The 25,899-nt window shown below is 46.6% G+C and overlaps 2 protein-coding genes across 2 annotated transcripts in view; one reads left to right on the plus strand and one right to left on the minus strand.

Annotated features, from left to right (window-relative positions):
- LOC111945414 (uncharacterized) overlaps positions 1-25,899 on the plus strand; it is a 125,356-nt gene that overhangs the window by 46,701 nt on the left and 52,756 nt on the right. Inside the window, 1 exon segment of the mRNA XM_086872731.1 lies at positions 4,480-5,189. Within this exon segment, the coding sequence (XP_086728857.1) occupies positions 4,480-5,189 (710 nt within the window).
- The window catches only part of LOC147646957 (uncharacterized), a 106,304-nt gene that overhangs the window by 34,731 nt on the left and 45,674 nt on the right, over positions 1-25,899 (minus strand). The gene's annotated exons all lie outside the window — the stretch shown is intronic.

The raw sequence follows: 25,899 nt of genomic DNA on the forward strand, positions 1-25,899 counted from the left end.
GGGCATGGCACTGGAGGAGGTCCAGGCCCAGGTGATGCCACTGAAGGAAATGTGCCCTCAGACCAGGGACGCTCAACACAGACTCCCCCAGCCCCTCGGGGCCCTGCCGCTGGTCACAGCAGCCCCTGCCTGGCTCCTGCCTGCCCACACCGTGGTCAGCCCCGCCTGTTCCTGGACATGGAGCTCAGCCAGGGCTGGTGCTGTGTGGGCTTTGCTGGTGGTACCAGCCAGACACTGGGGTGACAGCTCCATCTCTTTATTGGAACAGAAGAGCTGTGTCAGGCCCTGCCCTGGCAGGAGGGACCCACCTTCAGTCCAGGCCACAGAGCAGGGTGGGTCCCTTCAGGGACACAGGGCCTTGCTGTGGGTGGTGGCAGCATCTGCACAGCAGCAAGCTGGTAATGCAGCTGTGACAGGGACATCACGTATGGGCATGGAGATGTGAAATGTGTGGTGCAGGTGTCCCTGACTGAGGTGTTTGGCCTTTCCTGTGAAGCTGCAGAGGGGAACCTGTTGAGAGTGGAGATGGCTGAGGCCCCAGCTGCAGCTGGCACACAGGGACCCTCTTGCACACTGGGAGATTCTCACTGTGCTCACAGTTTCCCTCTGAAGACTAAGAGGTGAATGTGGATGGGCTTAGCAACTGGTCTGCAGGCCAAACAATTGAGGTAGTAAAAAAAGAAATAGAGAAAATACAAGTTTATCCATAGCAAGGAAGAAAGCAAGGCCGTTAGCATGGAAACCAATAAAAAGGTGCATAAGGGGTATTTGTAATAAATGTTGTAATAAATGGAATTGGTTCGTGCTAACTAAATTGTAACTGTTATTAAAGTTATTATTAGAAACAATCAAGAATCAGTGTTACAAAGCAGATGTACCCCTTTGCAGATGTTACATGTCAAAATTGAGGTACAGGATGTAGTTTAGAAGATAAATGGTGTCTCAAGACCAAAATGGCCTTGAGATGGACCAAAATTAGAAGAAATTTAGGCATTGGGCGTAAGGATTAGTAAACATAAGGCTAATTAGTAGACTAACTTAACACAAGGCTTAGTAGGCACGCGCAAACCTGTAAGGTTATCCAAAGGACAATGAGGAAGAAGAGAAGCCTTCACCAAAAGACCACCAAAAGAAGACTGAAGACACCATTGCAACAAGTGAGGCATGTGCCATGAAGAAAAGTGATGTTAAGTCAGAAAAATTTAAAATAGGAGGAAACTTGCAGTAAGTGTAGCTTGAAGTGCTTTGTTTTGAACGTGAGGCAGGGTGGGAAGCCTCCGTACCCTGATGGGTTTTGCTTATGCTTTAATCATACTTAATTACTAGTAGATTATATATATAAATTTTAATTTTTTATTAAACTGTATTATTTTACAAAACTGTATTCTTTTATACCACATTGCTATTCAGATTAGTAAATTGTATTCATTTTTAATTAAACTTCCATTAAGCCAAGGGACCTAGTTGTCAAAATTCTAATTTCATTTATAATAATATTTTAACAAAGAAGGTTGGTACAACAATATTGGTATTTAACAAACGTGACACAATATGAGCTATATTAACAAAGAAGGCACCTTACGGTGACAACATTCTACTCTTCAGACTGTAAACATCTTTGTGTACTGATCAGGAGGTCAGGATTTGCTCTTTACAATCCTGATGCTGAATGTCTCCGTAGGCAGTCTGCTCACAGAGAAGAATGAGTCCCTTGCAGGCTGCCCCTGTTTGGACAACCTGCTCCTCACCCCAAGCCTCAGCATGTCTGACATGGCCCACCTGGGACTGACATCCCAAAACATTGATAACATTTCTCTTTAGAATTTTTCTTTATCATTAAAATCTAATTAATTAATAAAAATAAATTTTGATTTTTATTATAATATTGTTCTATATTTTTAGAACCTAATTTTTATATTTATATAAAAGAATTGATACATTTTTAGCAACTAAAAACATTATCGGTCCTTGGTTCAAAGTAACACAATTCCACTTTCATTAATTAATTGACCACTATTTCTCCCTCTTTATGCTAATTACACCTATTTTTTGTCCTTTGATCATATTTTTTAATCATTTTCTCAGACAGGGTAAAAGAGACCACTTTGGGGTCCATAGAAACTTTTCTGGGGAACATTTGGGGCAGTTTTGTGTCTGGGGAGGGAATTTAGAGAGAACTTGGTGGTCTGGAGGACACCTGGGGGAGCCAGGTGGGCACTTAGGGATTCTGTGGGACAATTCATGGTTTGGGGGAGCACTTGAGCGTCCAGGGGGGCGCTTGGAAGTCAGGGAGGGGAATCTGGGGGCCCTTCGGGGTCCGGGCGGGCACTTGCGAGACTGTAACGGGGAATCTATGGGGCGCGGGGGATGATGGGAGTTGTAGGTGCCGATATAATACGGTTTAACGGGGCTGCGGAGCATCACGGGAGTTATAGGCGCATCTCCAGTGGATTCCGGTGGGGCGTGGGGCATGACGGGAGATGGAGTCATGACTGGAATGGCACTCTATGGGCGCCGCGGAGCATGACGGGAGCTGTAGTCCCGAAAGTGGCTCGGAAGGCGCGTTTGGCGGTGCAGGGAAGCACTCCGAGAGAACTTTTCCGTCCGAGTTGTGATTGCAGGTCCTCGGGGCGAATGTATACGGCTCGGGAGCACTTGGGGGGAACCTGGGGAGCTGTAACCGGGCTCTTTTGGGCGTGGGGCACGGCAGGAGGTTTGGGCGCGGAACTGTGTTCTGGGATGATGGGAGATGAATTCCCAGCCGTGTCTGGAAGGGGCATCTGTGGTGTCGGGAGAACTCAGGGGTCCAGAGATGCTTTGGGGGGTCCTGAACGAGCGCTGAGGGGGCACTCGGGGATCCTGGAGGGTTTGGGGCACACTTATGGGACATATGGGGGGCGATGCCGGGGTTCTAGGGAGTGCAGGGCATGTTCCCAGTTCCTCACAACCTGATCTCAATTGCCCCCTGCAGGCTCCTACTCACTGCCAGGACGATCCCAGTATGATATCCCAGTGTGATGTCACTACACAGCCAGTGCAATCTCAGCCACTGCCAGGATGATCCCAGTACAAACCAGTCCCTGCCATTGCTGCCACTCCTGGGATCCCCCAGCCCTCTCTGTGTTCCCCCCTCCCACATCTCCCCAGAGGAGCCCCAAGGGCTGGCAGTCCCCAGCCAGGCTCCCCAGCCAGCCCCAGGTTGGATCTGCTGCCCCCAATTTTCCCAGTTTCCCTCTCCTTTTCCTCAGGCCGGGTTCCCCCCGTCCTCAGTGTGTGGGAGCAGCGGAGAGCCCCGCACTGCCCATCCCGACCTATCCCGGCTCCATCCCCGCTCCTCCCATGGGCTGTGAGGGGTTCGGGAACGGGGCACCGAGGGTGTCACTGCTCCTGGGGGAGGAGGGGGAGGGATGAAAGAGGAGCAGGAGGAGGAGGAGGGACAAATGAGGATCAGGGAAAGGAGAAGGAACTACAAGGTCCAGCACTCCCTGAATTTATAGTCCCCCACCTGTGCGATCATCACCCACCATCCCACAGGTGACTGGGGAGCGGGAGCTTTGCCCAGATATCCTGGGGGGGTCCCTGGGTTGGGTTTATTTGGGGGGGGGATGTTTGGAGAATGTGGAACTCCAAAGCTGAGTGGAAAATCCTACTTGGGGGGATATTGGGGGGTCCCACCATCCTTAAGTGGGGAGATGGAAACAGGGGGAACTTTTCGGATTCCTGGCACTCTCAGCAGCCCGGGGAGGGCAGGGACCAAGCCGACAGGTGATCCCCAGTACAAGCGTGACTCCCAGCAGCTGGGACGGGGGGAACCCTTGAACCCCAAACAGGAGAGACCAGAGATGGGGAACTCCTGGGAGGCATTTTCAGGCTGAATTTTGGTGTTTTCTGAAGGTTTTATGGACCCCAGATGTCCGATGACTTCTAGAGATGAGCTTGGACAGAGGGACCTGCAAACTCAATGGCCTCATCCCTTGTATTTCCCCAAACCAGGATTTCCCATTGCCAAACCTTGGCTGGATGGAGAGGAAGGCTGCAAGGAAGAGGAAGATGCCTCGGGACACCCAGTCAGGTGAGGAGGAAGTCAGTGCCCCTTTCCCTCTCTCTCCTGCTCCATCTCCCAGCCCAGCATGGCCCCCAGCTGCAGGACAACCCTGTTGCCGAGGCCGTCCTGCCGGGGACGCACTGGGGGGATCTCCTTCCCCTTCCCTCTGGCATGGAGGCAAATCCCATCCTCTCCTTGTCCTTCCTCCCCCAGACAAGGAGCTGAGGATGGAGACCAGGGAGGACAAATCCCTGCAGCAGAACCTTGTGGAAGAGGCTGATTTGAGCAGTTCCACAGTGCAGGAATCCAACGGGGAGGAAAAGCCCCGGAGATCCTGCAGGAGGAGGGGCTCCAAACCCATCCCAGGGTGCTCTGAGGAGGAAAGACCCACCCTGTGCCGGGAAGGTGACCAGAGATCCAGCCGGGGCTCTGAGCTGGTGGTCCATGAGCAGCTTCAGGATGGGGAGAAGTGCTACAAGTGCTTGGAATGTGGGAAGAGCTTCAGCCAGAGCAACAGCCTGATCTGCCACCAGATGATCCACACTGGGGAATGGCCCTACAAGTGTGGGAAATGTGGGAAGGGTTTCAGCTTTAACTCCAAACTCATCATCCACCAGCGCAGCCACACTGGGGAGAGGCCCTACGAGTGTCCCGAGTGTGGGAAGAGGTTTCGGATCAGCTCCAGTCTCCTCGTGCACCAGAGGATTCACACAGAGGAGAGGCCCTTCCGCTGCCCTGACTGTGGGGAGGGCTTCAAGCACAACTCCACCCTCACCATTCACCGGCGCATCCACACTGGGGAGAGGCCCTTCAAGTGTGGGGAATGTGGGAAGAGCTTCAGCCGGAGGTCCCAACTGACCATCCATCAGATGATCCACACTGGGGAGAGGCCCTATGAGTGTCCAGAATGTGGGAAGAGGTTTCAGACCAGCTTCCAGTTCCTCAGGCACCAGCAGATTCACACGGATGAGAGGCCCTTCCGCTGCCGTGACTGTGGGGAGCGCTTCAAGCAAAACTCCCACCTCATCACCCACCGGCGCATCCACACTGGGGAGAGGCCTTATAAGTGTGGAGAATGTGGGAAGGGGTTCAGCCAGAGCTCCAGCCTCAGTACTCACAAACGCATCCACACCGGGGAGAGGCCCTATGAGTGTCCCCAGTGTGGGAAGAACTTCTCAGACAGCTCTCAATTGACCAGACATAAACGGAGGCACCACTAAGGGAAGCCCTGTGAGTGCTCCAAGTGCAGGAAGAGCTTCGTGCGCTGCTCCAACTCCATCCCCCATCAGTGGGCCCACGTTGGGCAGAGCCCTGATGGCCCATGTTCCCTGTGATCTGTGTTGGGAAGACACAGGGCTGGTGGTCGTTTTGGTTTTGTTCTAATTATCTTTAGATTCATCTTCATCCCTTTGGAACAGACTAAATTGGGGTAAAAATCAACAAATTAATGGCATCTAATTAATCAATGGCACCTAAAACCTCACATTTTACTAGTGCTTCAAGAGCAACTGGGAATCAGGGAGCTACTTGAGAGTATTTAGGGGTTGTGGGGTATTTGGAGTTGTCTCCATTTCTTGGCACTCAAAGAGATGAGGGGCTTCAATCTGTCACCTCAAGACCTCTCAGTGCCTCTGAATGCTACTCAGTCCCACCCCAAAATTATTCAATTCCACCCCCCCTCCAGCTATGATGCCCTTAGTTTTAGCTTTCATATTTTTCATATTCTGCACTGCCTAGGTTTGTAGTTTTGAAGTTCATATTAATTGTTAGTGTCAGAAAAAATTAATCCACGAACACCAGAGGTTTATATGCAAAAAGGAGATAGAGGAGTGCTTTCAATTTTTTCAAATAAAGGGAGAGGCCATGGGGCATTCCCCTGGGATCTCTCTAATTTTTGGAGGGCGCAGCCTCCCTTTTATCCCAATTCCAGGCCGTACGTCCCTTCTCCCTTTCCCCATAGGCTGAGGGATTTGAGAGGTACAGACTTCCTGGTACTCATGATACCTGAGATACCATCCCCCCTCTCCCCAGTGCATAATCTCCTTCTTAGTTCTCAGCCCTGTTGGAATTTTATGGTGTTTCCCCAGTGTCTCGTTCATCTTTCAGTTGAATCCATCCCATTGTTTCTGTTATCTCTTAGTGATAGTTTCATTTTATCGGCAGACTCACAGCTTGTTTGTAAAGACAAGTGTCACTCTGATAGTATAAGGTTTTAAAATCTTAGAAAATTTGGGGACTTAGAAAGAAAGTTAGGTTTGGTGAGCCCGGGAAGAGTAGGTCCTGGCAAGTGTTAGGCCTTGTACTTGCTAAAGATCATGTCAAACTGCACCTGTGTAATTGGTATATGATGAATGATACAATTGTTAGATGTGATTAGATATAATTATTGTTTAAAGAACATGAGGAACAATATTAGGGGATTGAGGGGGATCACAAGAAATCCATGCTTGGGTAAAAACAATGCATACAATAGAACAATGTAAGTTTAATAATTAATATGAAAGTTATATAATGATAGAGTATAAAAGCATGTTCAACTCAAAACGAAGTCAGGTTAGATTTGGGTATGTGTACCCCTGACACCCAGAGCTCTTAATAAAGCACCTTCATTTAATCATTCTGTGATTATGTGTGTTCCTGAACACTAACATTTTGGCGACCCCAGATGGGACCTTGTGAGTGCTGCTGAGCAAACTCACGACCCGATCACGCTCCAGCCAGCACCGAGGAATTCTTGGGGACCCCATCAGCTGCGACCGTCTCTGCTGCTCACAATTTCCCCAGGAGAGAAAGGTAAGGTGCTTTACTGTGGGGGTCAGGAAACCAGCTGATTCAGAGATCCTGGCTCTCCCTTGGAGGCAAGGCACTTTCTCTCAGAGAGAGAAAAGTGTTACTCCCAGAAATCTTTGAGTTAGTTGCGTAGGCGCCGTCTGTCAGACGACTGCAATAGCGTTGCAGATCCAGCATTTGTGGTTTATTATAGTTACAATATGGAGAAACTTAAAGGGATTTTGGACAGCAATGCTCCCATACCGGATACTTCTCCTTTGGGTGCTTATTAGCACATTGGAAACAAGGTAACATTGGGGAAGAATTACATAAGACTAAGATAATTTCGGCCAGATCATCCCACAGAAAAAGACCCCAGCAACCCCGTCTCTTCTGTTGGTAGCTATAACCCCCTCTTCTCTCTCTTTACTTTGTTTTCTTTATCTCTCCCTCTCTTCCTCTCCTCTCTTGCATAACCCTTGTTGGCACTAAAATAAAGGTACATTATTGTTGTTGTGATTTAAACTGAAATCCCTTGTGTCCGTCTTGCACTCTGAGATCAAACGAACCTCTCACGAGTCCCACTCGCGTTAGCGAATCGTGGCATTTAAACTGGAGTCACGGACAGGATTTCTGACAGACAGAAGGGGCTGCAGGTTTGTTGTGCAGTCTGTATTAGGGGAAGGACGTTTTGCTCCAGTTGCACCCAGCCCGACACTCCCAAAAGAGTCAGCGGTGTCTGGAAAGCAAGGGGGGCAACTTGAATTTCCCGCAAACTGCACACGCCGAGGTGAAAAGCACCCCACACTCACTTGAGGACTCTGTCTGCAGAATTTCACAAAAGATCTCTTAGTGCAAAAGGGCGGGACTGTTTTTGTTGTTGTGTGTATGAATTTTGACAGCTTGGTGTAGCAAAGAGACAACCAGAATTTTAAACTGAAGGAGTGCCTCCCAAGCAGATTTTTCCTTTTTACCCATACAGGGAAGCAAAAATCTGTGTGTGTGTGTGTATAATTTAAGTTTATACCTTCCTGTAGTGGTTTTTCCCTCTGTAAAAATGACCGAAAATGTCTGCAGAAGTTAAAGCTGCATTTTATGCATGTTATGCTTTGTTAGCAAAACACAGTGCCAGACCTCCAGGAGGGAAAAGTTGGTGCTTAATAATTGGTTTAATTTGGAAAATGTGATTGATAGACTATGTTTTATTTACAACATGAAAAAGAATTTAAACTGGGCAAAAATAAAACTATACTCTGCTCAGTTTTGGGAGCTTGTCTTACAGCAGCTATAGAAACTCGCTTTAAGTGAAGAAGTTAGGAAAGAACTATAATAGACTCCCTCCAAAACCTAGTTAAAATTTTGCAAAAACAATTGGATGAAGAAAGGAGTAAGATCAATCTGTTGTGAGTAGCCCTCCATGATAAAAATTCAAAAAATGCTGACTTGCTAAAGGAAACGAGAGGGAAACCTCTCTCATTAATCAAATTTACCCTCAAAAGGAGCTAACTTGGATAAAATTGTGGGGAACACCGGTGTCTTAGTTTGAAACCTCTAATTAAAACAGAATTTAATATAATTATATCAATACTGAAAAGGATCTTGATCGGCATATAACCACTGAAAATAAAGAAAAATAAAAAAAAAAATAAAAAAAAAAGGGAGTACGGGAGTCTGCCTCACGAGTCAGAGACAGAATATGTATTCTGAGTGTCTCTTACTGGAGGTGATTAAATTCGATTGAGAGAACAGGAAGCCAGTGGGTACTGGGGACATGGAGTCTTCGTAACAACAGGAGACAGATATAACCCATGGTCCCTAAATCAGCATGCAGCTTATCAGGCAGAAGGGCTTAACCCCTTGGAAAGGGGGGACCCTATAGCTATAGTTGGTACCCCCAACCAACTACTGGAAAACATTCACAAAGCTGCCTGCTTGAAAATGATACACAAAAGAAAATTAATTGCTGGTTCTAAATCACCAGTGTTGTTACCTGTGAAAACTGAAATTATGATCTCTTTAATTCAAGGCCTTCCAGAATCACTTAAACCTACAGCAATTTTTCTCATAAAAAACCCCCAAAACCCTAGCAGCTATAACCCCTGTGGATAGACTAGATAGATTTCTTGGGAACCCGACTGATCGACCTGGTTCCGCTGATCCTGGGTTTACTCCCTTCACCACCCCCTCTCAGCAGACAGGTTCACAACTGCGTTCTCCTGCTAGGAACCATAAAATTTGGACATGGAGCAAAGTTGCAAAAGAGTTAATTAATTACAGTAGAAATTATGGACCTGTAAAAATCCCAGAAGAAAAATCAGAGAAAGCAAAGGGTGTTAGATACATTGGTTCTCTTAATGAAAACCCAGAAAAGAGAAAACAAATCTCTAACCACCAGTACTGGTGGTCACTAAGGATAAAGAAGAGGGTCCCCAGAAACATAATGGATGACTTATCACTTAAAAGTTGAGTAAAGTAGTTTCTAATTAACACTGTCCCAGGTTCATTGTATCGAATGCCCCACTGTATAACCCAGCACACCTCTACAGGCTCTGGGCTGTGAGCCAAAGCAGTCTCCTTCTCAGCTTCTGGGAGTGGAGCCCAAACAGCCTCAAACCCCAAATCAGGGAAACTGGTAACTCTGCCTCTCATGGGTGAGCAGAGAGGTGGAGGTTGGTTGTATTTAAAATGCTCACTAGAAATAACAAAACTGGAGACATACTGATTTTAGCAATGGTGGGTCCCAAACGTGCGCCTATTACTTCTGTAGTTAACACTAGAGCCCAAATTTCTGTGTTGACCAATACAGACTAGTACAGGATTTGAGAGCAATAAATGCAATAACTAAAGATATTTACCCAGTGGTAGCTAATCCTTGCACATTGTTAACATCCATAAAAGAGAAATATAAATGGTTTACTGTAATTGATTTAAAAGATGCCTTTTTCTGCATACCCCTTGACAAATATATATGATAAAAATATATGAGATAAATATATGAGACAAATATATGAGATAACACACTTAATGTATCTCAATTTTTCTGCATACCCTTGACAAAGAAAGTAGGAAACTACTTGCCTTTGAGTGGGAAAATCCAGAAAATGGAAGGAAAACTCAGCTCACCTGGACACACCTCCCACAAGGATACAAGAACAGTCCAACCCTATTTGGAAGCCAGCTATTTAAGGAGCTGGAGATTTGGACTGAGAATGAGCAAGTACTGAGAGAACAATACCTGCTGTTACAGTATGTTGATGATATACTGACAATTACAGAAGAGAAAACAACCTGCATAAAGGTAACAATTGAAATTTTAAATCAGCTGGGAATGGAAGGATATAAGGTGTCTAAAGAGAAGGCACAAATTGCCTGGCAAACTGTGATTTACATGGGATGTGAAATCTCACAAGGGCAACATAAGCTGGGTACTGATCATATTCAAGCTATTTGTGCTATTCCAGAACCCCAGAACCTGCATGAGCTGCGAGTTTTCCTTGGGATGACAGGGTGGTGCCACCTGTGGATCATGGATTATGGACTAATTGCAAAACCCCTGTATGAAGCCCAGAAGACACAACCGCTTACCTGGGGCAAACCACAGAAGGAGACCTTCCTCAAACTGAAGGAGGCATTGACAATGGCTCCGGCATTAGGATTGCCTGATTTACCCAAAGATATTCACCTGTTTGTGCATGAAAGACTACACCTAGCACTGGGAGTGCTGACCCAACCTTTGGGAGGCTGGAAAAGGCCGGTAGGCTACTTCTCCAAACAACTTGACAACGAGAGTGCCAGATGGCCTTCATGCCTGTGGGCAGTCGCAGCCACTGTGATGCTGATACAAGAGGCTAGGAAACTCATGATGGGTAGAGACATAGATGTCTACGTGCCACACATGGTGACCACTGTTTTAGAACAAAAGGGGGGCCATGGGCTATCTCCAAGCAGGATGATGAAATTCCAGGTAATCCTGACTGAGCAGGATGATGTCACACTAAAGACAACTAACCTCTTGAATCCAGCTTTGTTCCCACGTACCACAACTGAAGAAGGCCCATTAGAGCACAACTGTGTAGAAGTAATAGAGTACACCTATTTGGCAAGAGAAGACCTGAAAGACATCCCACTAGAGCAAGCAGAGTGAGAGCTATTCACAGATGGAAGCAGCTTGGTGGAGAACGGGACCAGATACGCTGGATATGCGGTAACAATAGTCAGTACAATAGCGGAGGCAAAAGCAAATACCAAATACAAATCACCAAATTCATCTGCCCAGAGGGCAGAACTGGTTGCCTTAAGCAGATCACTAGAATTGAGTAAAGGGAAAAGGGTAAAGATATGGACTGACTCAAAGTATGCTTTTGGAGTAGTACATGTACATGGAGCACTGTAGAAAGAAAGAAGACTACTGGCTTCTCAAGGTACACACGTTAAACATCAAGATACAGTCCTGCAATTGATAAAAGCAATACAAAAACCTGAACAAGTAGCAATTATACAGTGTAAAGCACACCAATCAAGAAACTCCAAAATTTGTGAGGAAAATCGAAAAGCAGACTGGACAGCTCGACAGATTGCTTTAGAAGTGCAAACAACAATGGCATTGATACCTTTAAATGTTAATGTATCTCAATGTAATTTGCCTCCAAAACCAAAATATTCAGTAGAAGATGAGAAATTGGGACATTAGCTAAATGCACAAAATAATTCAGAAGAGTGGTATGTTACTGCACAAAGACAAATAGTGTTAACCCCCTTGATAATGAGAGAAGTTCTACAAATTAAACATAACAAATGCCATTGGGGTGCAGAAACATTGGTAAAATTGCTAAAACAAAAATTAATCTTGGTATGGATGCTAACAATGGCAAAATCAACTCAGTGGCTAGACACAGGCAGAGCTAGGAAGGATTAAAATAGGAATAGAATCAAGATGACACTTGGCAAGAACCCTTTAGTAGAGTGAAATTTGGGTGGGCCCTAGAGTCTTTGCTCGGTCCTATAGCAAGCTATCAGAATAAAGAAATGTTGTACAAACTTACAGGTCAGGTAGATAAATTAGCAAGAGTGACCTGAGAAAGATTTAAAGAACTAAACGTACAATTACAATTTACTACTCCTGAAAGAGCATGGAGTGTGTGGGTTTTTTAAAGGGATGGATTGATCATTGCTGCATCCACATCCCAAATGTAACTGCAGATGTAGAATATGACATCAATCAGTTGCAACAAATAGAGCATGGAGCACAGGAAGAACAAAAGGATTTGACTACAATTGGTTAGGCAGAATCTTCAAAGGGTTAGGGTGGAATGTGAGGTCGTGGAGTAAATCTATCATTGAGAGTGCCATAATCTTACTAATTGTATTCTTAGCAATTTGGTTAGTTTGCAGCATCTTCAAGGTAGAAATACAGAAGAAAATGTCCTGGAACCAGAAAATAATAAAGGCACTGATGTGAGATCCACCATCTTCTGGTTCTCCAGTTCCTGACAGCATCCAGGACAGCTCACCTGGATGAGGTTTACATCAATCAAGGATTCAAAGAACATCAAGTATAAACTCAGAAGCAAAGAACTGTATCAAGTGAAAACATTTGCACTTATAGTGAAGTGAAAATGCTTTCATTTTGATATGTAATATCAAATATATAATACAAATATGTAATGATAGTAAAAGGTCTCAAAATCTTAGAAAATCCAAGGACTTAGAAAGTTAGGTTTGCCAAGCCTGGGAAAAGTTGGCCCTGGGAAATGTTAGGCCTTGTACTTGCTAAAAATCAGGTCAAAACTGCACCTGTGTAATCAGTAGATGATCATGATACAATTGTTAGATGTGATTAGCTATAATTATTGTTTAAAGAACATGAGAATGTTGGGGGGCTGGGGGGGATCAGGAGCAATCCATGCTTGGGTAAAAACAATGCATACAATAGAGCAATGTAAGTTTAATAATTAATATATAAGTTATATAATAACAGAGTATAAAACATGTTCAACTCAAAACCAAGATGGGTCAGATTTGGGTATGTGAACCCCTGACACCCAGATCTCTTAATAAAGTCCCTGCATACAATCATTTGTGATTATGTGTGTTCCTGAACGCTAACAATTTCATCAGATTTTACTGGAATTTTCTGGGATTTTTCTGGAATTTTGTGGGATTTTTCTTGAATTGTGTGGGATTTTTCTTGAATATTGTGGGGTTTGGAGAAGATTTAGGGACTTGTGGGATTTTTCTGGAATTTTGTGGGATTCTCATGAAATTTTGTGGGATATTGAGGAGACTTGAAAACTTTTGAGGGATGTTTTTTAGATTTTGTGGAAATTTGTGGAGATATTGTGGAATATTTCTGGAATTTGGTAGCATTTTGAGAAGATTTAGGGGATTTTGTGGGATTTTTTTTCAATTTTGTGGGATTTTTGTGGAAGTATGTGAGACTTTGAACAAATGAAAATAATTTTGTGGGATGTTTCTTGAATTTTGTGGGATTTTTTTGAATGTTCTAGAATTGCCTAAAATTTTGTAGGATTTTTTAAAATTATTTTTGTGGGATTTTTCGGAAATTTTGTGGGACTTTTCTGGAATTTTGAAGGATTGTTCTCGAATTTTATGGGATATTCAGGCAATTTTGTGGGATTTTTCTGGAATTTTGTGGGATGTTTCTGGAATTTGGTAGGGTTTTGAGGAGATTTAGGGAATTTTTTGTGATTTTTCTGCAATTTACCAGGATATTGATGAGATTTTGTGGGATTTCTCTGGAATTACGTGGGATTTTTCTGGAATTTGGAAATATTTTGAGGAGATTTAGCGAATTTTGTGGGATTTTTTTGAATATTAGTGGGATATTGAGATTTTTTGGGATGTTTCTGTAATTTTATGGGATTTTTCTTGAATTTTGTGAGGTTTTCCAAGGATTTTGTGAAATTTTTCTGGAATATCGTCAAACTTGGCGGAGATATTGTGGGATTTTTCTGGATTTTTTTGGAATTTTCCAGGAGTTTTGTTGGAAGCGGAGGAGATTTTGTGGGATGTTTCTGGAATTTGGTGGGATTTTTCTGAAATTTTGTGGGATTTTCCTTGAATGATGTGGGATTTTTTTTCTAGATTTTCTGGGAATTTGTGCAGATTTTGTGGGATGTTTTGTTATTTAGTGGGGTTTTGAGAAGATGTAGGGAATTTTGTGGGATTTTTCAGGAATTTGTGGGATTTTTCTTAAATTTTGTGGGATGTTTCTGGAATTTTGTAGGGTTTTGAGGAGACTTGAAGAATTTTGAGGGATTTTTCTTAGAATTTGTGGAAATTTGTAAAGATCTTGTGGGATGTTTCTGGAATTTTGTGGATTTTTCTTCAATCTTGTGGGATTTTTCTGTAATCTTGTGAAATTTTTCAGGATTTTTTCAGAAATTTGTGGAGATTTAGTGAAATGTTTCTGGAATTTGGTAGGGTTTCCTGAAGATTTATGGAATTTTGTGGAATTTTTATTGAATTTGTTAGGATTTTTCTGGAATTGTGTGGGATTTTGAGGAAATGTTTTGGAATTTTGTGGGATGTTTGTGGATTTTTGTGGGATGTTTGTGGAATCTTCTAGGCTTTTTCTGGAATTTTGTAGAAAATTGGAGAAAATTTTGTGGGATGTTTCTGGAATTTGGTAGCGTTTTGAGAAGATTTAGGGAATTATGTTGGATTTTTCAGGAATTTAGTGGGATATTTCTGGAATTTTGTGGGATTTTCCTTGAATTTTGTGTGACATTTCCTGAATTTTGTGGAATTTTTTTGGCATGTTGTGGAATGTTTTGGCATTTTGTGGGATTTTAGGGAGACTTGAAGAATTTTGAGAGATTTTTCTTAGATTTTCTGGAAATTGGAGGAGATTTTGTGGAATGTTTCTGGAATTTGGTGGGGTTTTTGTGGCATTTTGTGGCATTTTGAGGAGACTTGAAGAATTTTGAGGGATTTTTCTGAGATTTTGTGGAAATTTGTAAAGAATTTTTTGGGATGTTTCTGGAATTTCATAGTGTTTTGGAAAGATTTAGGGTATTTTGTGGGATTTTTCTTCAATCTTGTGGTATTTTTCTGCAATTGTGTGGAAATTGGAGGAGATTTTGTGGGATTTTTTGGAATTTGGTAGGGTTTTGAGAAGATTTAAGGAATTTTGTGGCATTTTTGTGGAGTTTTGTTGGCCTTTTGTCCTTCTTTAAGGCCAATTTAGGAGGAAAACTCCAAGTGGGGGTTTCCCCAGGGAAATGACCCCTCCCCCCCCAACTGTTCCGGGAAAGGAAAAAAAATTTCCTTGGAGAGAAGTGGAAAAAGCTGTTTATTTAACAGAAATTGAATAATATTAAATAAGAAAACCTCTTGCTGTTGAATGGGATGGCAAATCTAGGAAGAAAAGTCCTTTTCATGTGCTGTAGCTCGGCTCGCTCAGGTTCTTATCAGTCCTTTCGGCGCTGGAAAGTGCCGAGGCCCAGGCCCCGGTGGGCCACAGGCGTGAGCTCCCGGGGTTTGGCTGCGTGTTCGGTCCAGAGCAGGCTTGCACAGATGCAGGTAAAAAGGGAAAAAACAAAGGTCCAGGGAACTCCTCTGCCTCAGCTAGCTAAAACTAACTAAAAGCCAGAGAGAAGCTGTGTCCTGCAGTGTGTCCGTGCTGCAGACACCACAGTCCAGGAGCGGGATGTGGGGGAGTGATGTTTTCTTTCAACACAAATTGCGCACTTCTTCTTCCGCCCCCTTCGCTCTCAGAGCCAGGCTTAAAGGTGCACAACTTAATATATAACATAAACCAGACGACTGGGGATACCAGGATCATAAAGTCACCCCAGGACAGCTCTATATATGACCTTTTTATTATTATTTTTTTTCCTACCAACTGGCCTTCTTTTCAGACACCTTAAGTCTTTTTTTAGCAAGAAAATTAAGCAGCTTTACAGTAGCCTCTTCAACCACCTTTTGTCTCCCTGACAAAAGCAAATCATCCACATCCTGCAACATCCTAACTCCTGAGGCTGGAGCAAACTCTCTTAATATTTTCTGCAAAGCTTGCCCAAACAAAACCAGTGACGCCGGATATCCCTGTGGGAGGACTGTCCATGTCAAATGTTGTTGTACCATTTTCCTTCCTTTTGTTCCAGTCATTTTCCTTTTAAACATGTTCCAGTTCAGTGGCAAGCAATGCCACTGCCTAAAGCCAATCACATTTTTTGTTTTAGTAACCAATTGCTCCCTGTCCCAATTTTTCGCATCAAGTCCATCTTAGGCGTAGGGAGGTGACTAACAAATTAACCAAGGAAAGATAATAAAATACTTTCCCCTAAAGTTTTCCTACAGCCCCCACAGAGGAAGCTGCATGAGAAATACCTGGGCCTGCATAGGGACAGCACCAGCCCCACAAGGCAGCAGCTGCAGAATCGGCCTCAGAACTGAATCCTGCCAATTCTGCCTTTTTACAACAAAACACACAAAAAGCAGAGGGGCACGGTGAGACACAAACTTTGAAGAATTTAAGATTCTAGAGAAGCTGAGGCCTTAATTAAAAAGAAGCCTTGCTAACTCTAATTAAAATCAATAGATGGGCCTTGCTAAAATTAAAGGTAGATAGAGAGGATGTTGCTCTATTAGGAACGGCGAGAAGAACGACACAGACTCTCTTGGGAGTCGATCAGGAGAATTTCTCTCTGGTTTATTACCTCAGGTCTTTTTTATAGACCGATACGTGAAAAGTACAGAAAAGAAACTCTTATTGGTTAGTAAACTAACACATCACTATCATTGGTCAGTGGGGTACACCACCCCTCGACCTTCTCTTGCAAGAAAACAAGGAACAGACAAACAGCACCTGCAAGGCTGTTTTCTGTCTCTGAGGATTGTTTTAATTCCTCCTCATGATTTCCTAGGCCACTTTCTCAGGCAAGACTGAGAAAGCTATGTGGCCTGCAATTTCCACAGGCACCGTGCTCTCTGTTTCACAGTTAGCATCCATAAGAGGCCTTGCTAAAATAGAGGTTAAGCATTGGCTAATAACTAATTGTCAACTTTATGCTTGTTCAGTTGGGCTTAGAGTGAGAAATAAAGTATCTGGTAAAGAACTTCAAGAACATAAGACAGTTGCAAATCAGAAACTCACTGAAGATATGAAACAAGGAGCCCAGCCAAGGGTCCATTTGTCACTTTGCATTGAAAAGGTAGGAAGGGTAGAACGAGGAAGAGCCATATCCCTTCCTCCCTTCTGTGACCCCTCCTCAGAAAAAGACCACCGACCCATTTCAAGGATCATGCTTAATTGCCTTTTTTCCTAAGTAGCATAGGAAGTAAAAAGTTGGTGGGAACTGGGTCATGAATATGTATTTGTATTCAATACTTCTGTAAATAAAAAGCCTGTATTCACCTGTGCTTGGGGCCGTGTGTATTAAGGGGTGACCTGACACATCAGCCCAGTGCTGTGAATAAACATACACTTTTTAATCCTAAAACAGTTAAGGAGTCTTTGTCTTTCTCAGTTGGATATTGATACCAGATCATATCCATGTTTTAGTAAATCAGCCTTAAAATGAATCCAAAAATTGCATGTGGAAAAAGGAAAAGAATTTGGGGGTTTGGGAAGAGTAGGATGGGTTTTGTTAACAGCAAATAGGAAAAAGCACCAACAGAAGGAACAATTGTTTTTGGAACACTCCCATGTGGAGTGACAGAAGAAGGTTATAGTCTTGAGCTCAGATTTGTTTGTACAAGTGAAACAACAACAACAAGAACAATGATGATAATGATTATAATAATGATGATAATGATGATAATGATAATGATAATGATAATGATAATGATAATGATAATGATAATGATGATAATGATGATAATGATGATAATAATATAACACAATAATATATATTTATATACATAATTAAAAATTGATAATTTGAAATAATGTTGACAGTACTGATTTGTGAGCTTTGGCTGCTCACTGTAACACTAAATAGCCTACAAAAAAGAACTGGCAAAGACCCAAATGTCAGTGGTAAACTTTTGTGAATTGTATACATGGAATAAAGGAGGAAGGGGTGAAATTGGCTGTTTCTATAGGGTTTGGTGATACTATGATGCAGAATGCTTTGTCTGTTCCTGTGAAAAACACACTGATTAAGACTGCTGGGTTTTTCATGTACCAGACTCTCTACAAGCTGCAGGATTGGTTGAACAGGTGAAGGAGTTGTTAAAAGAGCAGTTGATAAAATGAGGAAATGGGAACCTGTCCTGGTGGAGAACCCATCTCCCAGATGTGTTCCATGCCCTTAACAATGGGCCCACTGGGGAAATGGAAACCCCTGGGTGTGCAGGGCTGCACCCAATTTGCAAACACAACCATGGACAGTGAGACTTGGACTGCCTGGGAAATTGTTCTGGGTGTGATGGCCCCTGACAGGGCCACCCCAGAGGCTGCAGGGCTGGACCTTCATGCACTGGAATTAATTAGGAAAAAGCCAAAGCAAATGAAAGTTAACAATATAAGAATAGGAATTCAGATTCCTCCAGGATGCTTTGGTTTGGTAACTGCTCACTTGAGCTTGGCCTTGCAAAGTGTTGATGTCATGGGAGGAGGAATTGATGCAGATTATCAAGGAAGAATTGATGTAAGTCTGTTAAACAATAATGAACAAGATTTTGTTTTCCAACCCCATGGCAGGGTATTACAGTTATTAATACTGCAGTTTTAAAAACAATTGTGAAAGAAGGACATCTACTTCAAATCACCTCTGTTCATGGAGATCAAGAGTTTGGATCCAGCAGTCCTAATAATGGAGCCAGAGTGTGGGTCCAGAGGCCAAATGGCCCTCCAGAGGCAGCTGAAGGAACAGCTCTGGGGAAAGACAACACTGTTTGAATCCTGAGACCTGGGCAGGAACAATGGGAATATGTCCCTGCAGCCAAGTGTTCTCTGCCACAACAAGCTGATGTTATGGGATATTGTTTTACAGATGCTGCCAGAGCAAATTACCCTGTTTGGCCCAACGACCCCTTTGGAAAATGCTCTGATCTACGGGGCTCCATGTGAAGGCTGATGTGACACTGAGGGACTTCCACACCAATTCCAGCCAGGAGCCTGGGTGCCCGTCAGGGACTGGGACCTGGCACTTCTCCAGCCGAAGGGGAGAGGATCCCAGTTTCCAGCTCCTGGCTGGAATTGGTGTGCAAGTCCCTCAGTGTCACATCAGCCTTCACATGGAGCCCCGTGGATCAGAGCATTTTCCAAAGGGGTCGTTGGGCCAAACAGGGAGATTTGCTCTGGCAGCATCTGTAAAACAATATTGACTTGTTGTGGCAGAGAACACTTGGCTGCAGGGACATATTCCCATTCTTCATGCTCAGGTCTCAGGATTCAACCAGTGTTGTCTTTCCCCAGAGCTGTTCCTTCAGCTGCCTCTGGAGGGCCATTTGGCCTCTGGACCAATTATTAGGACTGCTGCATCCAAACCTTTTATCTCCACAAACAGTGCTGATTGGAGGTGGATCTCCTTCTTTCACAATCGTTTTTAAACTGCAATATCAATATTTGTGATAACCTGTCATGGGGTTGAATAATCCAATCTTGTTCATTCATTTTTGACAGAATTTCTTTAATTTCTCCTTGATAATCTGCATCAATTCCTCCTCCCACGACATCAACACTTTGCAAGGCCAAGCTCAAGTGAGCAGTTACCAAACCAAAGCGTCCTGGAGGAATCTGAATTCCTATTCTTATATTGTTAACTTTCATTTGCTTTGGCTTTTTCCTAATTAATTCCAGTGCATGAAGGTCCAGCCCTGCAGCCTCTGGGGTGGCCCTGTCAGGGGCCATCACACCCAGAACCATTTCCCAGGCAGTCCAAGTCTCACTGTCCATGGTTGTGTTTGCAAATTGGGTGCAGCCCTGCACACCCAGGGCTTTCCATTTCCCCAGTGGGCCCATTGTTAAGGGCATGGAACACATCTGGGAGATGGGTTCTCCACCAGGACAGGTTCCCATTTCCTCATTTTATCAACTGCTCTTTTAACAACTCCTTCACCTGTTCAACCAATCCTGCAGCTTGTAGAGAGTCTGGTACATGAAAAACCCAGCAGTCTTAATCAGTGTGTTTTTCACAGGAACAGACAAAGCATTCTGCATCATAGTATCACCAAACCCTATAGAAACAGCCAATTTCACCCCTTCCTCCTTTATTCCATGTATACAATTCACAAAAGTTTACCACTGACATTTGGGTCTTTGCCAGTTCTTTTTTGTAGGCTATTTAGTGTTACAGTGAGCAGCCAAAGCTCACAAATTGGTATTTTCAGCATTATTTCACATTATTGAGTTTTGGTTATATATATAAATATATATTATTGTGTTGTTATTGTTATTGTTATTATGTTACTTGCACAAACAAATCTGAGCTCAAGACTAAAACCTTTTTCTGTACCTTCATGTGGGAGCATTCCAAAAAACAACTGTTCCTTCTGTTGGTGCTGTTAAGAAAATCCATCCTTGTCTTCCCAAACCCACAAGTTCTTTTCCTTTTTCCATATGCAATGTTTGGATGCATTTTAAGACATCCTGCGGTTCAGCCTCTTTTAACCGACTGCTCGCACGGTGCTCCCACCTCAGCCCCACTCCAGAGCCAGTGAACTCTGGGGAGGGCTTCCCTTCTGGGAATTTCAGATGGGACTGATTCCTTACATTTACATTTAAAAAGTGATATTTTGTTGTGATCTGGCCAGACTTTGCCAATTTGGTTTCACCAGTGGGCAGGGTCAGCACCAAAGGCACCAACACCACCTGAAGGAATCAGTGTCACTTACTGCAGCTCCAAGCAGCAAAGGATCACAAAAGGAGCAGCTCAGCAATGCACCCAATCATCACTGCCAAAGATTGCCTGCAGGCATTAACAAAGATCCAGTTCCCCTCAGACTTTGCCATCCCCAGATCCACCCATCAGCTGGGGATGCTGTCACAGCCAAGGACTGGAGAGCCACTCCTGGACACTGGGAAATCCTGCAGGTGTCTCCAGCCACAGGTGAGGCTCAACCCCGGCTGTGAGAGAGGGCCCAGGTTTGATAGTGCTGAATGAACAAACTGACAGCACTTCTGCTGTGGGAACATCTGGTTTCATCCTCCTCTTGGGTCCCTACCAAAGCCTGGCCAGGCCTCAAGGAGGAACCAAGGGAGTTGACTCTGTCCATACACCCCAAACAAGGCCAGATGTCGGATTGAATGGCCTTGTCTGGCTTCTAAACACAGAAAGGTCAATCCATGTTTCATTGATGAGTGGATCCATCTATCACAGTGCTAATGACCATGCATATTTCAGTAATGAGCAGACAGACAGATAACCTCTGGTTGGAAGGTTCATCCAGAGGTCACCTTTGGCTCAGGGCCTGTTGTTCAGGCCTCACTCAGGGCCTGTTGTTCAGACCTTGGCACTTCAGGGACGAGGTTTAGTGCTGGGCTTGACACTGCTGGGTGACTGGCTGGACTGGATGAGCTCAGAGGCCTTTTCCAGCAAAATGGATTCTACAATTGCAGGATTCTATCTGCTGCATTCAGCTAGGTCCATTACTTAGCAGCATTACTTTGGCCCAAAAGCCCCCTCTTGCTCAGCTCTTGTGGCCTGAGGCTTCAGCTCCTTCAGCTCCTGGTGCTGAGCTGCTCACACTGAACGAGACGACTCAGAGAGAAGAATACAGTTCATCCAATTCCTTCTGGGACACAGAGAGGGGAGGTGTGAAAACAGGAGCGTTGTTTGGTGTGGCCTCTTCTCTGCCCTTCACACCTTTCAGGGCTTTGAACCAGCCAAGAGCTTCCTCCAGGAGTTCAATGAAGCAGCTGTTCCTGCTCCCAGGTCTGGCTCTTCCCAGTCTCTGACCTTGACTGCTTTTGTCCCTCTTGCTGTGCCCTCTGCTCCCCCAGGGCTCGGTGGCTGCTGCCCAGGACTGTGGGACTGGCACAGATGAAGGGGTCGAACCCCTCCTTTCTGTGCCCTTGGAGCTGCCTGGTCACAGCAGCCTTTTCCATCTGGAAGCTCCACATGGAGAGGGAGTCCCCAGCTCTGTTCCTGGCGTAACATGCAGGAGCCCAGGGCTGCCATCTCAAGTACCTGCTGGCACTGAGGGCTCCCAGGTGCCTCAGGCTGCTGTGACACCGCTGCACAGGGAGGGAAGCATGGCAGAGGCTGCACTGAAAGTCAGCTCCATGTGGTGGTGTTGGTACTGCTGCGGGTGCTGGCACTGCTGGTGCTGGTGCTGCTGGTGCTGGTGGTGCTGGTGCTGGTGGTGCTGGTGCTGCTGCTGGTGCTGGTGCTGGTGCTGCTGCTGCTGCTGGTGGTGCTGCTGGTCCTGCTGGTTCTGGTGCTGCCACTGATGCTGCTGGTGGTGATGCTGGTGCTGCAGGTGCTGCTGCTGCTGCTGCTGCTGTGCTGGTGCTGCTGGTGCTGGTGCTAGTGCTGGTGCTGGTGCTGCTGCTGCTGCTGCTGCTGCTGCTGATCCTGCCCCTGGTGATACTGCTGGTGCTGCTGGTGCTGGTGATGCTGCTGCTGGTACTGGTGCAGGTGCTGGTGCTGGTGCTGCTGCTGCTCGCACTGGTGGCAGTGCTGCTGCTGGTTCTGCTGGTGCTGCTGGTGCTGCTGGTGCTGGTGCTGACACTGATGCTGCTGGTGGTGATGCTGGTGCTGCAAATGCTGCTGCTGCTGCTGCTGCTGCTTCTGTGCTGGTGATGCTGGTGATGCTGGTGCTGCTGGTGCTTCTGCTGGTGCTGCTGCTGGTGCTGCTGGTGCTGGTCCAGCCCCTGGTGCTGCTGCTGGTGCTGCTGGTGCTGGCAGTGCTCGTGCTGCTGTTGCTGGTGCTGCTGGTGCTGGTGCTGGTGCTGCTGCTGGTGCTGGTCCAGCCCCTGGTGCTGCTGCTGGTGCTGCTGGTGCTGGCAGTGCTCGTGCTGCTGTTGCTGGTGCTGGTGCTGCTGGTGCTGGTGCTGGTGCTGGTGCTGCTGGTGCTGATCCTGCCCCTGGTGCTACTGCTGGCGCTGGCGGTTCTGTTGCTGCTGTTGCTGCTGCTGGTGCTGCTGCTAGCACTGCTGGTGCTGGTGGTGGTGGTGCTGCTGCTGGTGCTGCTGGTACTGGTGCTGCTGGTGCTGCTCTTGGTGGTGGTGGTGCTGTTGGTGGTGCTGCTGCAGGTGCTGCTGGTGCTGCTGCTGTTGCTGCTATTGTTGCTGCTGTTGTTGCTGCTGCCACTGATGCTGCTGCTGATGCTGCTTCTTCTGGTGCTGCTGCTGCTGCTGCTGCTGGTGCTGGTCCAGCCCCTGGTGCTGCTGCTGATGCTATGGCTGGTGCTGCTGCTGGTGCTGCTGGTGCTGATCCTGCCCCTGGTGCTACTGCTGGTGCTGGTGGTGCTGCTGCTGGCACTGGTGGTAGTGCTGCTGCTGGTTCTGCTGGTACTGCTGGTGCTGCTGGTCCTGGTGCTGCAGGTGATGCTGCTGCTGTTGCTGGTGATGCTGGTGCTGCTGGTGCTTCTGCTTCTGCTGCTGCTGGTGCTGGTGGTGCTGCTGCTGCTGCTGGTACTGGTGCAGGTGCTGCTGGTGCTGCTGCTGGCACTGCCGCTGGTGCTGCTGGCACTACTGGTACTGCTGCTGTTGCTGCTGCTGTTGCTGCTGCTGGTGGTGCTGCTGGTGGTGCTGGTGCTGCTGGTGCTGATCTTGCCCCTGGTACTACTGCTGGTGCTGGTGGTGCTGCTGGTGGTGGTGCTTCTGGTGCTGCTGGCACTGGTGGTGGTGGTGCTGCTGCTGCTGCTGCTGCTGGTGCTGCTCGTGCTGGTGGTGGTGCTGCTGCTGGCACTGCTGGTGAAGCTAGTGCTGGTCCTGTCCCTGGTGCTGCTACCGCTGCTGGTTCTGCTGGTACTGCTGGTGCTGCTGGTGCTGCTGGTGCTGGTGCTGCTGCTAGTGCTGCTGGTGCTGGTACTGCTGGCACTGCTGGTGCTGTTGGTGTTGGTGCTGGTGCTGCTGGTGCTGCTGGTCCTGCTGCTGCTGCTTCGGCTGCTGGTCGTGCTGCTGCTGGTGCTGCTTTTGGTGCTGCTGCTGCTGTTGGTGCTTCTGGAGCTGGTTCTGCTGGTGCTGCTGCTGGTGCTGATCCTGCCCCTGGTGCTGCTGCTCGTGCTGCTGGTGGTGCTGCTGCTGGCGCTGCTGGTGAAGCTGGTGCTGGTGGTGGTGCTGGTACTGCTGCTGCTGCTGCTGCTGCTGCTGCTGCTGCTGCTGCTGCTGCTGCTGCTGATGCTACTGCTGGTGCTGCTGGCGCTGGTGCTGCTGGTGCTGCTGGTGCTGCTGCTGGTGGTGCTGCTGCTGCAATCATATTTCCAGCACTGCCCCACACTGAGGGATCAGATCGAGGCACTGCTGCTGCTCCCTCGGGACCAGCCCCAGTTTGGTTGTTGCTGTCAGTGCCAGCAGAAGCCGTGGCTGGAGCAGCAGGTGCTGACAGTGACCCAAGGCCCGGGGCTGGAGGGGTCCCTGGGCTGGGGCTGGGAGGGAGCTGCCCCTTCTTCTCCCTGTGCCTCACGCAGAGCTGGGCCAGGCACAAGTGGGGCAGCAGAGCCAACAGGGAGCCTGCGAGTCTCTTCCAGCCGTGCCTGCTCAGAGTTTGGCCTTGGAGCTTCAGGTGGGCAAAGGCAGCTGCTCTGCTCCCTCTGCGTGTCCCTGTGTTCAGCAGTGCTGCTCCATCAGTCTGTGCCCAGCAACGGGGAAAAGCCTCAGCCCTGCAGGGCCAGGAGCTGCCAGGCTCTGCCTGAGCAGCTCAGCCAGCGGGAAGGGAGCTGCTCCACACAGGAACCAGGAGCAAAGGACACTTCTTTTTCATAGCATGATTTCTGTTTTAAGGGGAAAAATGCGGAAAAATAAAAGAAAAAAAACTTCTATAAAATGTGAAAGATAAAAACAGAACCCAAGCGCACAGTGAAAAATCTTCTCTAACTTTGAATTAAGGTGTAATTGGTCTTTTGAAACATAAAACACAGTTATTTACTTTGTAGATGTGCTGATGGCATGATGCATCTTACCGGCCTCAGAAACCTTTCTGAAAAAGTTTTTGGGGTTTGATTCCAATATTGTTATTTTAAATTGTGGTGAAATTGGAGTGAAGCAAGAAGAAAGTGCTTTGCGCCTTGCCAGCTCCAAGCAGCACTGGGAATCTAAACTCTGTGAAACCCCAAATCCTTTAGAAGGTGCCCTTCCTTCTCACCCTGTGAATGAGCTACACATTCCTTTTCAAACATTCAGGGGTTTCTTAAAGATGCAAAGTCCCACTTACAGCTTTTTGCTCTGGTTTGGAAGTGCAGAGGGGCGATTCTTCATCCATCAGCTCCAGACTGCACTGCCTCAGGAACACAGCAGTGGCACTTCTAGAGGAGGAAGAAAGTGCAATTGCACAATTGCAGCCAAAAAGAAAGGAAGAGTGGGACACAGAAAACATCCTGTGCAGATGCAGGCATTCAGCTGGGACTGTGGAGAGTTTGGGTTCTTGCCAATTGGATGTGTGTCCCTAACTGCAATCTCTTGGCCTGCAGGAGAGTCTCACTCACCTGCAAAAGCAGAAAGCTCAGGCGGTGTGCTGGGAACGGGCTCGTGTGATGCAAAGCTGTCAGAGCAATGGGAGGGCAGGGTGAGCCCAGCTGTGCCTGGGGCTGAGCCCAGCAGAGCCCTGGCAGAGCCCAGAGCAGCCTCAGCATCCGCAGAGCCCGGCTGCAAGGAGAGAAACCAGAAACCGCCCGTCAGCTGAAGGCTCCTGTCCCCTTGTCCCAGCCACCTGCGGTGCCCAGGCCATGCTGGCCGTGCTCAGAGCTGGGCCCAAAGCTGCCCATCACTGCTGCCTTTGGGAGCAGAGCAGGAGGGCAGGCCATGTGCCCAGCCTGCAGCCAGCCACGGCAGACCCATCCCCTCAGCAGCTGTCCAGAGACAAAAAGCAGCTTGGCAGCCAACTGAAGAATTGCTTGCATCCACCCCAGCCAAGGGGGGAACCTTTGGTGCCTGGCCAGGCTGTGCCATGCCCAGATCAGGGAGCATCCCCTGGCTGTGGACTCACCTGCAAATTGGGCGTGGACCAAGT

Source organism: Cyanistes caeruleus, unplaced genomic scaffold, assembly GCF_971803275.1.
Source record: "Cyanistes caeruleus unplaced genomic scaffold, bCyaCae1.hap1.1 HAP1_SCAFFOLD_76, whole genome shotgun sequence".
NCBI lineage: Eukaryota > Metazoa > Chordata > Aves > Passeriformes > Paridae > Cyanistes > Cyanistes caeruleus.